Here is a 15498-nt window from a genome sequence, read left to right as displayed (position 1 = left end):
GCCTCAGAACTCCTCGCAGCTGCTGTTCCCCGGGTGGCCCTAACAGTGCTCACATTTCCATCCGAATACGGTGCGGAAATCTTCACATTTGACTTGATTTTCTTCCTATTTTATGGTTTCTCAAACTTGGAAGCAGCTGTACTAGTCCCGTACTTGGGCGCCTGATTTGAAGAACAAAGGCAACACTGGAACGAGATGCGTCTGAGTCATTCTGGCCCCACGCCACGGCCCCTGGGGCCACGCCGCGCCGACTGCCCACCGCGGGCCAGGCGCGGCCGCTCCTCAGTACGAACTTCCAAAAAACAGCTTGGTAACCACTGAGAAGCGTGGCCGTGGCTTTGTCCCTCCGCACAATTGGCCATCTGAAGCAAAATGAAGTCATTGGTCGGACTCGGGGGTGGGGCCCCGGCCTGCCTGGGGATCCTCAGAGTCTAAAAGAGCTGGAAAATTTGGCAGGAAGGACCGTGACATCCTGGAAGACCTCACACCTCCGTCTGGATCGGAAACGTGTGAACACTGTACAATCCCACTGGGAACAGGAGCAGAGGGACAAAAGACGTCCCCACCTGCAGTACCACACCGACTGGGCCAGTGGCCAGGGAAGCCCCGCAGGCCGAGCGTGGGCCCAGGGTGGGGGCGGGGCGGCCAGGGAAGGGCCAGCGCTAAGTCACAGTCAGCGCCTCCACCATGGCCGTGGGGCACCTGCGTTCTCCACCAGCCTCAGTGGCGGGCGGGGGGGGGGCTCCTCAAGTCCCGCCCCGTCCCAGGCTGCCCTGTCTCCGATCCACCACAGTCGGGCGGCTGGGAGCGGAGGGCACACATCTCAGAAACGCGCGCTGGGAATTCAGGCGGCTGCGCGTGGTGCCCACAGCTCCCTGTTTCCTGGCCGGGCCCAGCGGCAGGAACCTCTGTTCGAGGACCCACTCGCTCCCCACGCACTTCCCACTCTGATCTGCCGGGACACCAGCTGCATCAACGCACACCAGGTCCAAGTACAACTGTGCAATCTTCCTTATATAAAAAAAATAGTGAGAGATCATCCCACAGATCTCCCAGTATCAATAGTACAAATGCAAAATATACACAGGCTTTCACCTTCTCCGAGTCCCATACAAATATATATAGAAGTATCTACACCTTTTCAACAAAAGAAAATAATTTGCTTTAAGACAAGGGATGTTTATGCAAAGGGCCGTCAAGGCCACCGGCCAGGGACCTGTGCCACCTGGGGGCACCTGCATGGCCAGTGGACCTCCGTCCTCCACCCACGCCCAGCACCCCGAACCCCGACAAGCCAGGCCTGGCAGTTTGGGGCCCCGCCAGCTCTTGTACCGGGCCCACTCCTGGCCCTGCCGGCCGCGGCTCTGCCTCCCTCCGCAGTCGGCATCCGGCTGAGCCGGCCCGGGAGCCCACCCATCCTCGAGCCCGTGACCTTTGGCACTTGTCACGGGTCGGCTGGGCCCCGAGCTCCCGGGGGTAGCCCGGGGCTTTGTGTCTGGACTGTCAGTCACACCAGTCATGGGGCTGCCACTGCAGGGATCCCCACCACCAGGGCCCCTTCACTGACAGCGCAGCGGACCCTTGGGCTCCAAGGTCCAAGGGTGCATCGATGCAGCACAGAGGCCTGGCTGGAGGCGGTGGGCTTGTCTCGGTTTCCTGATGGTTCAGATTGAAGTTTCGTTACTGCCTCTGTGCGTGGGAAGAAGCCGTCAGGCAGGCGGAGGTCAGCAAGAACGGCCCCTGCCATGCGTGAAGCCAGCAGCTGGGCGGGGTTGGAGGTCACGCGGGGGCAGACACCCCCCAACGCAGGGGACGGGCGGGGGGCAGAATCCCCCAGTCAGGGGGCTCGGAGGAGGGCAAGCTCACGTGTGGACAGAGCTACACTAGGCAGGAGAGGGGCAGGTCGAGTCTGCACCCTGACACTCAGGGCCCCCTGGACGGCCACGCCCATCTGAGCGTCCACACAGCCAGCCCTGCCTCTGAGCAACCGAGTTCACTCAATTTTAAGAGAGCCATTCTAGAAGACCTGGCTCCCGTTCTTTGCTCCTCCCTTAGAAGTCCGTAGGAGGGAGGAGCCGCCGGGAGAGGCCAACGGGCCCATTCCCCCCCCCCCCCCCGGCTCTGTTAGTCAGCAGGGGGACCCCAGAGCCTCGATTTCCTCAACCACAACACAGGGTAGTAATGATCTGGACCAAGAGCTTTACAAAGTGCTTAGTCCTGCATGGTCTTAAGTCGTAGAATTTCAGGACTGGGCAGGACTTTAGGGCTTTGGCCAATGTAGCCCCCACAAGGGCGTGAATGTTGGCAGCCCTCCCCCACCGGGCCAGAAGTCCACTTCATCTTTGGCGGGCTCCTCCTGACCCTGCTGAAGCCCCTCCCCTCCACAGGACCCCAGCACAGCCCCTGGGCCCCTCTGTGCTCAGGCCCCTGACCACCGCCCCTCTCTGGACTGGACACCTGTCCCCTGGGCAGGAGGCGAAGGGGGAGCTGGCTGGGGCCGCTCCCGCTGCCTGCAGCCGAGGCCAAGGCTACTCACTCGGAGTCAGAGCCGGCCGCCTGGGCACTCCCAGCCCGCACGTTCATGGCCACCCCATTGAGGTGCTCGCGCCCCGGCTCCCGGCGTGGGCTCTTGATGGTGATGGTGCCGTCGGGGGCGCGGGCCCCGTCGCTCGAGCCCAGGGAGGACGAGCGCGACGACGCGGGGCTCTGCTCGCACTCGGCCAGCTTCTCCCGGAGCCGGGACTTCAGAGTCTTCTCGGTCAGTGGCGGCGGGTAGGTCACTTTGTTTTTCAAGATGCCTGGAGGTGGGGAGACGCATAAAGTCACGGTCAGGCTGACGCTGCCGGATGCAGGGACTCGAGGAACAGTCCCTGCGGACCCCTCAGCCCCTGCTCTTCCCTCCTTGGGTCTCAGCGCCAGGGCCAAATGGTCGCCTCTGTGCAGGGGGGCCCCCTCCGGCCGCCCCCCGACCCCCGCTTAAAGAGACCCTGACCCACCTGCACCCAGTCTCCGCCCCGCCTGCACCCCGTACCGCCCTTCGCCCCCACCTGCACCCCGCCACGCCCCGTTCCGCCTGCGCCCTGAGCCACACTCCGCCCCACCACGCCCACACTCCACCCCACCACGCCCCCGCCACGCCCCGTTCCGCCTGCGCCCTGAGCCACACTCCGCCCCGCCACGCCCCCGCCACGCCCCGCTCCGCCTGCAACCCGCCCCCGCCACGCCTGCACCCCGTCCTGCCCCCACCTGCACTCCACCCCACCCCTCCTGGACCCCGCCCCCACCTCCTCTGCACTCTGCCCCACCGGATCCCGCCCCCTCCCCAAATGGCCCCGCCTCTGTCCCCCTCCCTCGCTGAGAGGTTTTCTGGTCCCCAGCTTCCCGGGAACAGCGCGGCCCTCGCCACTCCCAAAGCACCTTTTCTCTGCTCCGGGGGCTGGTTGGGGAGCACGTCCGCAGGCCTCAACGGGCCGCCGCTCTCCTGCTCCGGGGAGCGCTCGCTGCAGTGATTGCCCTGCTCATCCAGGTGCAGCTCCACGCTGACCTTGGTCTCCACCTTCAGGCGCGGCTTGTCGCCAGGCTCCTCACTGTCGCTGCCAGCCAGGCTCTCGTTGGGCCAGCCGGCGGGCATGTGGTTGGCAGCAGCATCCACTGAGGCACAAGACCAACGTCAACAGCAGGGAGACTCCCTACTTTTGGAGATGCACCCCCTAAAAGGTTCCCTAGTGTCCCTCCGTGGGGAGCCTGCCTCCTAGTGGCCCTGACCCACCACTCCCAGAGCTGCAGGCCTGACAGGGTGCCACCCTCCACCCTGACAGTGGGGGCCCAGGCTACAATCCCCCCACTCCACCTCAACGCCCTCGAGCCTCAACGCTGGCTCCCCCAGCAGCAATCGGGGCCAGCTTCGTGGGGTCCTTGAAGTGAGGGTCCCCAGAGAAACCCTCCAAGACCTCCCTGCTTCTGCTCTGCAGATGCTGTGGCCGGGGCCTCCCCCCAGCGAGCACCTCCCACCTGCTGTCCCTCCCCCAGCCAGCACCTCCCACCTGCTGTCCCTCCCACCTGCTGTCCCTCCCCCAGCCAGCACCTCCCACCTGCTGTCCCTCCCCCCAGCCAGTACCTCCCACCTGCTGTCCCTCCCCCAGCCAGCACCTCCCACCTGCTGTCCCTCCCACCTGCTGTCCCTCCCCCAGCCAGCACCTCCCACCTGCTGTCCCTCCCCCCAGCCAGTACCTCCCACCTGCTGTCCCTCCCCCAGCCAGCACCTCCCACCTGCTGTCCCTCCCCCCAGCCAGCACCTCCCACCTGCTGTCCCTCCCCCCAGCCAGCACCTCCCACCTGCTACCCCTCCCACGTGCTGTCCCTCCCCCAGCCAGCACCTCCCACCTGCTGTCCCTCCCACCTGCTGTCCCTCCATGCTGCCACTGCTCTGCATCCCAGGAGGGAGGCAGGCCCTCAGACACTCCACAGCCCAACACTGGCTCACCTTTGGGGGTGCTGTGGACAGGGCCCCGAGCTGAGTCCCATTTGTCCTCAGCTCCCACCCCATCATCCTCGCTGTCTGACGAGTGCGAGGATGCATAGGAGCTGCTTTGCTCATCCAGGGACAGCTCGCTATCGGAGTCTGAATCGTGGCCTACAGGGTGGACAGGAGGGACGCAGGCTCAGGCCAAGGGCAGAGGGGGGCCAGCTGGGCCCCGGGCACTGGGGAGCAGTTGTTTCCCTTTTGGCCTTCTGACTGGGATGCAGCCGCAGACTCCTCTCTGAGGCTGTTACGTCCAGTGACCGAGAGGCCCATGGGCCAGACAAGAGCCAACAAGAAGCTCCCCACCATGGCCCTCCGGGAGGGAGATGCCCAGGTGGATGGGGGATCACCTTCCAGGGGACACATACCGTGGTGCTTCTTTGTGTTCCTGGGGACAAAGGATGAATCTGGCTCCCCATGGCCACCCCGTGCTGGCCCAGAGGACACGCTGAGTTTCTGGCCCCCTTCGTCCCTAGAGAGGGTAGGAGGGGGAGCTCAGCACCATCACTCAGGGGGTTGCATGACATGAACACCCAACATCACCGGGCACCGTTGGAATGTGCCAAGATGGCCCCACGGGGCTCTGGAAGGTTTGCTGCCACGCAAGACTCCCAGAGCACATGGGGAACCACACATCAGCTAGACAGCAGGGCACACCGCTCGGGCCTCCCCAGCTGGCTTGGCAGCCGCATTCGCCCTGAGAGTCGGGCCTCCCCCTTCCCTGGGTATGAGCGAGGGCACCTGGCTCCAGCCTGACCTGACGGTGCTGTCCAGCGAGGCAGTGGACTCGCCCAGGGCCGTGCGGAACATGTTGGGCTCCTCGCTGTACGTGTGGTTGCAGTTGAGGGAGCGCTGCGGGAGGGGGCATGGTTATCGCCAGAGCAGAGGCCCCTGGGGTGCACAGGACGCCTCTGTCCCCACAGCAAGCCCCGGTGCCGGCACCCTGACTGAGCCCCTGCCCAGCACAGAGCCCAGGGGCCTCGTGGCGGCCGAGAGGAGAGCAGCCCCAGCCCCCGCAGTGGTCCGAGGACGGCTTCCTGCCCACAGCCACGGCTTCTGGTCAGGGGTCCTAGCCTGTCACCGCCCTGTCCTCTGCGACCCTGAACAATGGGGCTGTGACGAGGACAGACCCCATCTGGTGAACGCTGCTCTCTTCCCAGGATATCAGGAATGGTATCAGGCTCGATGCCACTCTCCAAGGGGGGCTCTCTGATGCCTGGGTCCCAGAGACTGGGCGGCTGCGTCGAATGCTTGGTCTAGAAACCCACACGGCCCCCCCCGGCCATGGGGGTCCCCCGGCACCGCCTACCGTCAGCAGGGTGGCCCTCGTGGTGGCCGAGTCATCCGGGTGCAGCTTCTTCCCGGAGAGCGCCCCCTTCAGGTGCTTCCGGACCTCCCTGTTGAGCACGCAGTGGAATAGGAGGACGAAGAGACCCTGGAGGGAAGGGCGGCCGGTCAGGGCAGGGACCGGCGGTCAGGAAAGCAGCCAGGGTCCTGTGGCCGCCGGACGGCACGCCCGCCTGCCCGAGAAGGCACAGAGCGGCGCCACCGACACATGCCGCTGAGTGCCCGGGGCCCGCCTGGGTACCCCCTCCCCGGGGCCTCTGCTTGCCCAGGGGAGCGGGGCCAGGGCAGCCAGCACCCCAGGGGCCAGGAGGGCTCGTCCCCGGCCACAACCCTCGGGCCATCTGCGTCCCCAACGTGACATCACTGGCTGGGAAGACCCTTGGGGTGAACTGTAAGTGGCCAACACCGTCCCTGTGGACACGAGTGGGATGTACTCTGCCCCGCGGAGGGAGGATGAGCCCCGGCACCGGCTGAGCAAAGGACGGTGTCCTGGGGGTCCCTGGGAAGGCCCTGGACAGAGCTGTGCTTGGGACCCCAGGTTCCTTGTCGGGGGCAGGACCGTGTGCGGAGAGGCGTCACTGGAACCCCCAGCACGCCGCGGCCACACTGTGACAGCCACGCCGAGGCCCCGTCTGTCCTCGGACCCTGGGTCCAGGATCTCCCCCGGGCCTTTTGGACCGGAGGTAGCACAAGTGACCCAGGACCTCACCAAGGCCCGCCCCAGCGGAGGCCCGCCGGGTCGCTGGGACAGCTGCCCACCTGCAAGCCGCTGAAGACCGCGAAGAGGTAGTGGAAGGCCAGCGAGTCGCTGTTCACGGCCAGCAGCCCCAGCAGCCAGGTGGCGCTGACGAGCCCCAGTAGGAGGAAGGCGGTCCGGAGCAAGGAGCTGGCGGAGGGGCGCAGGGGCGGGAGTGACTCTGGGCCCCCTCCCGCCCCTGCACCTGCCCCCGCCGTCCAGCCACTTATCAACCCCCCTCCCTTCCTGCCCAACACTTTTTTAAGCGCCTAGATAACTCTCCACTCCTGTGGCCACAACATCACCGTCACCACCAACCCAGAAAGTCCCAGCCCCCTGCGCCCAACACCCTGCCTGACTCCACTCTGCTGCATCCAGGCAGCTCAGCACCTCCCTCCCCCCGGCTGTCATCGCCCCCTCCTCCTCTATATCCGTCTGTTAACAGGCCTTGGCGAGGAGGACAGAGCCCAAGCCTGCTCCCTTCGGCGACTCTACCACCGAATGCTGCAGAGCCTACACCCTACCATCTGTGGGGGTCCCGGCGTCCCTCTCCCTGCCCCAGGCCTCCCTGTGCCCAGCCCCCTCCCTCTCCTCCATGTGCCTTGGTGCTCTGGCCTCTCCCCACTGCGGCCTGCCGATGTGTCTGTGTGGCTGTCACCTCCCCGGTGGCCGAGCTGGGGGGGGGCCAAGGGCCTGGCCACGGGGTGACAGGCACTTTCAGGTGGCTCTGGCGGGCGTGCAAACCCACACTGGGGGTCCCACCCGCCCGTCAGCGTTGGCACCAACTTACACGACTCCTTTCCTTTCATAATAATGGTGCTTTCTTTGGCAGGAGACCTTTGCAGACAGGACAAAAATGACTGTGTTGACCTGAAAAACATTTTTAAAAACCAAAGTCAGGTGGCCAGCTTGTCAGTATCGCCACAACAGATCTGAAGACCAAACACTTCTGAGGGTCTTCGTCCGCGTCTCGAGGTGTGGCTGGAACGAGAAGGCCTCACACACCCTGCCTGCCCGCAGGGACCCTCCTGAGGGCTGGACGCTGAGCTGCCTCATGGTGGATGAGGACGCAGACGTGGGACGATCCGCAGGTCCAAGGGCGAGGCCCCAGCACCATGAGATCAGCTCTTCCTGCCCAACAGGCCGCTCTGAGGAGCCAAGGATCCCGCCGGCCCCCAAAACCCCTCCCAGCCCACGCACCCAGCTTCACACATCCCCGAGAATCGTGGGCTCTGCAAAAACTCCTGGACTCACAATGATAACTGTTCCAATGGGCCCGGCGAAGCTCCAGATCAGGGTGTCTCGAAGGGACAGCCAGCAGAAGTCAGGGTTTCCATAGCCCTGGGGGTCGAGGCCCACCGCGAGTCCTGGACGACAGGGAGGGAAGTGAGGGCCACCACCCAAGAGAGGCCCCTCCTGAGGGCCAGCCTGGGCGGTGCGTGGCCACAGGTGACATTCCCAGGCCTGCGCACACACACGCTCCACATACGGACCTCACATCCCACGCACACACACCACACACATCACAGACAGACCACACGTACAGGCCACGCATCCCACATACAGACCACACACACACGCGCACATCCCACATACAGCACACACACACGTGAACGTGCACACATACCCACCCACCCACACGCCGGGCAGACGCGGAGTTTTCGTCCGTTAGGTGCCACAGACAGAACCCCGAGCAGACCCACAGCCAGCTCTCAAGGAGCCCACGCCACACCTCACAGGAGACGCACCCCCCCAGCGGGCACTGAACAATCACGCTCGTGCGCAGACGCAAGCGTAGGGCAGGGCCTCCTCTGCCGGGGGCCGGTCACGCTGGGTACCAAAGACAGAGGAGGCCAGAGAGCTCGTCTGCCCGGGCCCAGGGGCGCGGGCCAAGCTGACGTAGGCTTCTGTGGGGGCAGTGTCACGTGGACTCCCCGAGCGGTGGTTAGCTCCCGGCCCAAGCCACCCCCCCAGGGCTGCTCCTCCAGTCCTCACCCGTGATGATGGCCGGGATGCCCCAGCCCACGACGTAGTAGAACCTCATGGGCCCGGTGTCGATGTTGCGCACTTCGGTCAGCATTCGGTAGACGTGCAGGCCCTCCACGAAGGTCCAGGCAAAGGTACTCATGTAGACGTAGTGCAGGAGGATGGCGATCACCGTGCATAGGAACTGTGAGGACGGGGAGGGCGGGGAGCTCAGCTCAGTGCCGGGCCCGCGGAAACCCACACCTGCTGCACCGGAGGCCAAGGGCAGATGGGCACAGGGTGGGGAGGGAAGGGACCAATCAGACCACTTTGCAAACGCGAGGGTATGCGGGTCTGGGAAAGGAAATCGAGTTAGCGGGTTCTTTCTATGTGATTCACCCAGGAATAGCTGGGCACTGAGCCACGGTGTCTCAGGCTCCCGAAGTGGAACAGAGGATGGGGAGTGAGGCACCTGGGGGGCCTCGGGGACCCCCTCCCCAACCCCAGAGCAGTGCCTGGAGTGAATGCAGACACAGGCCAAGGGCAGGCAGAGCCTCTAATGTTTTCATCAGAAGCTGGAAACTTGCATTTTCATGACATGGCTCGAAATTCTTACCTACAGGCATTTAAAGTTGAAAGAAAGAGTACGGAGGCAGCCTGCTCAGGCTGCGGGCCCCAGGCTGTGGTGCTGGCCTCCACCCGCCACCCAGGACCCCTGTGTGGGTGTCTGCAGGGTCCAGCAGGTGTGGCCAGAGGAGGGGGAGGCCTCACGCTTCATGACCTTGCCATCAAATAAGTTCCTCCTGCCTGCACCAAGTTAACAGAGCCTCCTACTTCCCGCCAAAACCAGAACAGGGAGGAGAGTATTTGCTCTGTTCCCGTCCTCAGCGGGGCAGGGCTGCACCGTGTGGCCAAGTGCTCGGGAGAGGAAACCAACTTCCACGGGGCAGCGCAGGGCCAGCATCCCGCCCTCTCCAGGCCTTGGTGAGCCAGCCCTGGGTCCCTGCGAACGGGAAGAAGGCAGTGTCAGGGAGGGGCTGCAGACATGGTGTGGTCACAGGGAGTCCAGCCTCTGCGGCCATGAGTGGGAATCCAGTGTGAGGTGCTCCAGGCCAGACCTCGAGGAGCGCTGTGCCTTGGCCCAGAGCAGCCTCACGTGGGGCCTGCCGGCAGGGGCTGCGCTGGCCAGGGTTCCCCAGGCTGCCCAGCTGGGGGATGTGAGCAGGCACCCCTGCAAGGTCCTAAAAGGCGGGGCAAGCTCTGAGGAGCAGGGAAGGAAGAGAGGCCTCAGGCCCTGCCCCTCCTGGCCCCACCCCACGCCTAACCACCCCCACATCCAGGCCCCGCCCCTGGCCACACCCATGTCCAGGCCCCATCCCTCCTGGCCATACCCCACCCAGGCCCCGCCCCTCCCGGTCACACCCATATCCAGTCCCCGCCCCCTGACCCCACCCCCTATTCCTGACCACCCACCCATACATACCCAGGCCCCTCCCCTCCGGGGATCACACCCCCACTCCCGGCCACACTCACATCCAGGCCCCCTCCAGACCTCACCCCCACTCTTGACCACACCCATATCCAGCCACTGCCCCTCCTGGCCCCACCCCCACATCCAGGCCCCACCCCTCCTGGTCACACCCCACTCCTGGCCCCGCCCCTCCCAGTCACACCCCAAACCTAGGCCCTGACCCCACAGCTACCCCTCCACCAGGCCACACCCCACAGGCTCGCCCCATTCCTGAGACATGCTGTCCAATCCTGGCTGCCGTCCCATCAGCACAACCTCCCAGGGTCTCAGTGTCCCTACCCAGGAGAACCCCCACCCCACCCAACAGACACGGGAATAGAAGACACAGGGCCACCACCCTGACCCACACTGGAGGCCGTTCTGCTCGGTGCCAGGCCGGTGTACCTGGCGGGCAGCTGACCAGAGCGCGGGCTGGCTGGAAACATAAGGGACACCTGCTGCCATGTCAGCCTGCACAGGCCAGGTTCTCCCCAGAAACAAACCCCCAGAGACGAGGGAGGAAACTCCCGCACTGACATTTGTCAAATACAAGACAAAACGGTCACTCAAGCAGAAGACAAGACAGCATCTTACATAGGACTGGACAACCTGTCCTCTGCTTCTGACTCCACAGTCGGGAGACGAGAGGTCTACCCTTAGCCATGAGCAGAGCCGTCAGCCTGGGTGTCAAGGGCGAGCCTGGGGCTCGGGGAGCCCCACACCGTACACCCCAGGGTCCCCCGCTTGCAAAGCACGGTGGGCTTAGACGAGGGAGAACAGTGAGGAGGCTGGCTGGCTTGCCGCCTTCAATCATGTGAAAAGTAAACCCACAAAACCACCTTTTGAAAAAAAAGAAGTGTTAGAGACACACTTTAAAATTTAATGGGGCTGTATGTGTACAGACTTTTGCACTAGATGTACCACCTTTTCCAGAAACAGAACAAAGACAAAATGCGAAGCATAATAAATCATTTCAACCTGCCAGTAATCTGGGAGATGAAAAACCTCGCCCAGAGATGGGATTGTGAGTTTACAGAAAACCCATAAAATGCAGGCGAGGTGCCAAGTCCCTAGAATTACGTGCGGCCGGCATTCCTTCTCTTCGTGCTCACCGGTGCGCGGCAGGCTGGAAAGCAGCAGATGAGTCAGTGCCTGAGAGAAGCGGACAGCCTCTCTGCATTTCACACTCGGTATGTAGCTGCAAGGAGCGGCTTGCCTCTGCTGAGACCACTCAAGGGCCCTCTTGAAGGCTTTTGAAATGAGTCATGTGGCTTCCCACAGAGAGCCTCACCTGTCTGATACGCTGATAAGGACACGCAGGGAGAGGTGCACCTGCCTGGCTGGATGCACAGAAACTGCTGCAGGGCCCCACATGGTGATGGCCCCTCTCCCGTCCCCGCCGGCCCAGCGCCGCGGGGAGCACCCCGGAGGGCAGCATGGAGGTTTGCCCTTGTGGGTGTCCTCTGCCAGGCCTGGTGCTCCCCAAGTCATGGCTGAGAAGCCCCTGAGGCCATCAGGGCACCCTGCCTCTACCTACCCCCTTCCTCTAGAGAAGGTTTGGCCACCCCAGAGGGTCTCAAGGGGGTCCCGCCGCTTGCAACAAACGAGGAGGAAGAGCTCAAGTATGCCAGTGGCCCTGACCAGCTAGCCAGAACATTCCCTCTTTGTCCTTTTATGCCACTTCCTCTCCTAGGGCTGACCCATTCCCAGAGACACATTTCCTCTTCACGGGAAATGTGAAGGTGCCTCCCCCTGCACGTCTGCCCTCAGCCTCCCACGGCTTGGCCAGCCACACCCAGACCAGCCACCCTGTCTCAGTGTTCATCTCACTTTGCGGCATCCTCACCTACTCGTCCCCCTTCTGGAGACCTAAGGCACCTCTCCTCCTCCCTCCATGCCCACTTAGCCCTGACTCCTGCCCTTCTCCTCATGCCCGCTGCCCTGACTTCGGTTCCAGGCCTCGCCTCCATCCAGCGGACCTATGAAGATAGCACCCTGCCTGCTCTTCTGACCTCCGGGCATCTTCCTAACTTGCAGACCGGTCATGGCTCTCCATGGTACAGCGCTGCCTGCAAAAGGAACGTGGCCCTGCCTGGTGTGGCCCCTCGGGCCCTGGGGGACCAGATTCCCCAACCTGTCCTGACGTATCCTGGAGCCCTCCCACTGGATGGTCAGTCCTTCCCTAACCAGGCAAGCTCCCCCACCTGCCACCATGGCACCATTCTGGCACGTGACACTCAAGAACTGCCGTGTGTGCCCATGTCAGGAATGGAGGCTCCATGGGTGGGGCTGGGGGGGCCTCCTGGATCTGGGGCTTGGGTAGATGGAACATAGTGGCAATCAGCAGGTCCTCGCTGCATGAGGACGGAAGGAAACGACAGCTCTGCCAACAGCACTTGGTGGCCGTATTGGAATGGCCCACCAGGAGCCCACTGCTCACCTTGGGAGAGATCGGGATTATGTGAGAGTAACCTTCGGACTTCGCGGAGTCCCTACATACGCACATGTGCTGGCCAGCTGGCCTCGCGGCCCCCTAGGCCTACAGGGTCCCCATTTTGTGATGGACGCATAAGGGAACCCACACGGAGGGAACCGTGTGCCTCGGGCAGTCCCTCATTCTCACCAGTCCCGGGCGCCTCACGGGGAGGGATTCAGTGAGCCCAAGCCTCGGGCACACAGCCTGCACCTCCAACCCTGCCCCCCTCCCCACCAGGGTCAGCCAGCTGGGACCCTTGTGTTTTGCAAATCCCCACCGTAAACATGTTAAATCACTTTGCCACCAGGCAGGCACAGCGGAAGCCACAGACCTCCCAGCTCCCCGGTGCGCTTCTCTTGTACCCATCCCATCGGCTGTGCCACCACCTCCCCTCCAAGGCTGCTCCCTACCCCACGCCCCAGGGACCCTTCCCCGGCCATCAGCCGCCCTCCCTCCCTCCTTCCTTCCTTCCCTAGATGCGGCAGGGGCTCAGATCTCTGGCCTCCTGCAGAAGCTCCGCCAGCAGCAGCTCCCCTCTAGTCCTCGCCTCCCTCAAGCCCAACCCACTTCACGTCTCCACTGCGGTCACCCCCACTCGCTCCTCTGTAAGTTCCACTTTAAATACAACGCGCTGCCTCCGCCTGGGAGAGAGGTCTGACGGGCTGCACGCGCACCCCCGGGGCGGCGGCAGAGGGACCTCACCGGGTTTCCCGTCTGCGCGATCCCGATCACGAACACCAGCTGGGAGAAGAAGAGCGCCCCGATGAGGTTCTTGTGGATGCCGTGCAGGTTGGAGCGCAGCGTCCGCACCAGCACGAGGAGGATGAAGGCCACCAGCAGGGCGGCCAGCGACAAGGACACGGCGGCGTAGGTGACAATCTTCAGGGGCAGGACCTCTCCGTGCTGCGGGCAGGGGGGCGGGTAAGGCAGGAGGACGTGAGGACTTGCTCTGATGGGGCTTTTGCACAATGAAAGCATGTTAAGGTTGAGCTTACTATGGGCAGAACCAACATGACTGGGACATGGTTCTCAGGCTGCCAAAAACCAAGAACAAACTCCAAATGAATTATTGGGGGGTTAAAAAGAAAGTTCTGGAGAGGGATGGTGGCTGCACCACACTGAATGGCCTGTCCACTGACACGTGACTAGGGTGGTGAATCTGTGTTCTGTATATTTTGTCCCAATAAAAAAAATGTAAAAAAACCTCACACATAAATGCTGCCATCCAGGAGATGCTGAGCCTGTGTGGCCCAAATTCGGATCCGGGAGGGACTTGCACACACACTCTCAGCACACAGAAGGCAGATGGGCCACAGCCGCATGGGGCTGCTGCCGTCCCCCTGTGCTTTTGCAAAACAGGACAGCTGTCCAGGACCCCGCGGAGCCTTGCCACTTAGGAAGCGACCTAAGCTCCGGCTCTCGGGGAACCCCCAGAAAGCGTTGTTTGGAATTCAGCGACTCGCATGGGATTGTGAGCGGGGCTACCGGGGAAAGGCTGCGAGCCAGGAGGGGAGGCTCAGGGCTCAGGGCTCCCTCCCGCTGCACTCCCGCGGCCCAGAGGCTGCCTCCTGCTGTTGGACGAGGCCCCTGGGCAGGGAGCGGTGAGCCCTCTTCCAGTTTGACTTCTCCCTGAACTTCAGCTTCCTCCACCTGTGAGTCAGCTCCCAGCACCGCCCAGCTCCCTGGCTAGGGGACGAACCCCAATCCCGCCCCACTAATAACTAACCCCCTGTAGGTCAGGACCTGGGGCAACCAGCTCAAAAGTGCCCCCTGCCCACGGGAGCTTTGCGATCAGGGGAAGGACCCAGGGCACACCCTTTCCTCTTGTCACCCTGGCTGCCATCAGCAGCAACTCGGGGCTGTCACCCTCCGAACAATGTGACAGAGACCTGCATACCAGAGAGCTTTTGGGAGGGACCATGGCCTGGCCTCCTGGGACACATCCCAGGCCTGAAAAAAATGTGCCAGGTGAGGCCCCCCCAGGCCTCGGTTCTGGCTCCCAGACACCAACATCCACACACGTCTGAGCCCAGGCTGACTTCGCTGCCTGCCTGCTGGGGGCCCACTGCCCTATCTGCCCTATTCACCCGCGGGCTCACAGAGGCTGGCTCACATTCCCAGGCCCGGGAAAATGCCAGAGGTTAAACATTAGCTGGCCCCGGTGGCTCCCGACCGAGCCCCCTCTTTTGTGTCTCTGGGCCAGTGTGTGTGGTGTTAATGGGTGACATTCCCTTTGTCCCGGCCAGCCGGCTCTGTTCTCCCTTAAAATTTAAAGCGGGGTAGACACAGCACCATCTAACAGAACACCGGGAATCCTGCTTTGAGGTGAGGCTTCTCCAGGGCTTTCTTTTCGGGCTGAGGCTCGGGGTCTGCCACCAGGGTTTTTAATTTACAACCCAGCCTCTTAGAACGCTGTTTCCAAGGAGTTTTGGTCTGGAAATCCTGGAAGATTCTGGCCAACCCTCCTGAACACGGGTTTTAATCGTGGATTCGGTCTGTGGAGGGGGCAAGTTTGGGGCCAGGCTAACTTCCCAAAGGGACTCATCCCTGGACACACTTGCTGGGAGGGCAGGGCTGCCCGCGGGGCCCGCGCCCACCTCGCGTCTGGAGACGTCCATGAGCACGGCAAAGCTGGCCATGTGACTGCACTGACAGGAGACGTGGGTCCGGTTCCGGGACAGCAGCTCGCAGCCCTTGGCCGACCAGCCTCCTGTTCCCCCGACGCTACGGGGAAAAGACAGCCGTGAGAGGACCCCTTCCACCAGCGGGTCTCTGAGGCCCCACCGCCGTCCCCAAGCCCAGCGCCACTGTCGCCTGCTATGAGGACAAGAGCCCTCAGGACCCTGTGGACAGTCTCCCTTCCCTTTCGTGGCTGGGGAGGGCCCTAGAGCAACCCTCTGAAGTTCACGGTTTCTGTGTCATCTCGCAGTAAAACTTAAAAC

The 15498-nt window shown here is 63.2% G+C and overlaps 1 protein-coding gene across 1 annotated transcript in view; it reads right to left on the bottom strand.

Moving 5' to 3' along the window:
• Positions 1-563: 563 nt before the first annotated feature.
• The window catches only part of CELSR1 (cadherin EGF LAG seven-pass G-type receptor 1), a 139000-nt gene continuing 124065 nt past the window's right edge, over positions 564-15498 (bottom strand). Inside the window, exons 23-35 of the mRNA XM_045872341.3 lie at positions 15154-15280; positions 13259-13459; positions 8601-8775; positions 7860-7972; positions 7396-7475; positions 6629-6755; positions 5832-5957; positions 5280-5374; positions 4891-4994; positions 4484-4633; positions 3418-3651; positions 2537-2798; positions 564-1689 (exon numbers count right to left, since the gene is read on the bottom strand). Of these exons, the coding sequence (XP_045728297.2) occupies positions 1665-1689; positions 2537-2798; positions 3418-3651; positions 4484-4633; positions 4891-4994; positions 5280-5374; positions 5832-5957; positions 6629-6755; positions 7396-7475; positions 7860-7972; positions 8601-8775; positions 13259-13459; positions 15154-15280 (1819 nt within the window). The 3' untranslated portion in view covers positions 564-1664. The remainder of the gene's footprint in view (positions 1690-2536; positions 2799-3417; positions 3652-4483; positions 4634-4890; positions 4995-5279; positions 5375-5831; positions 5958-6628; positions 6756-7395; positions 7476-7859; positions 7973-8600; positions 8776-13258; positions 13460-15153; positions 15281-15498) is intronic.

This window comes from Mirounga angustirostris, unplaced genomic scaffold (assembly GCF_029215605.1).
Source record: "Mirounga angustirostris isolate CCGP_5_RB_7025 unplaced genomic scaffold, mMirAng1.0.hap1 SCAF_5, whole genome shotgun sequence".
NCBI lineage: Eukaryota > Metazoa > Chordata > Mammalia > Carnivora > Phocidae > Mirounga > Mirounga angustirostris.
Note: the sequence above shows the minus strand (reverse complement) of the source record. Positions and strands in the feature narration are given on the sequence as shown.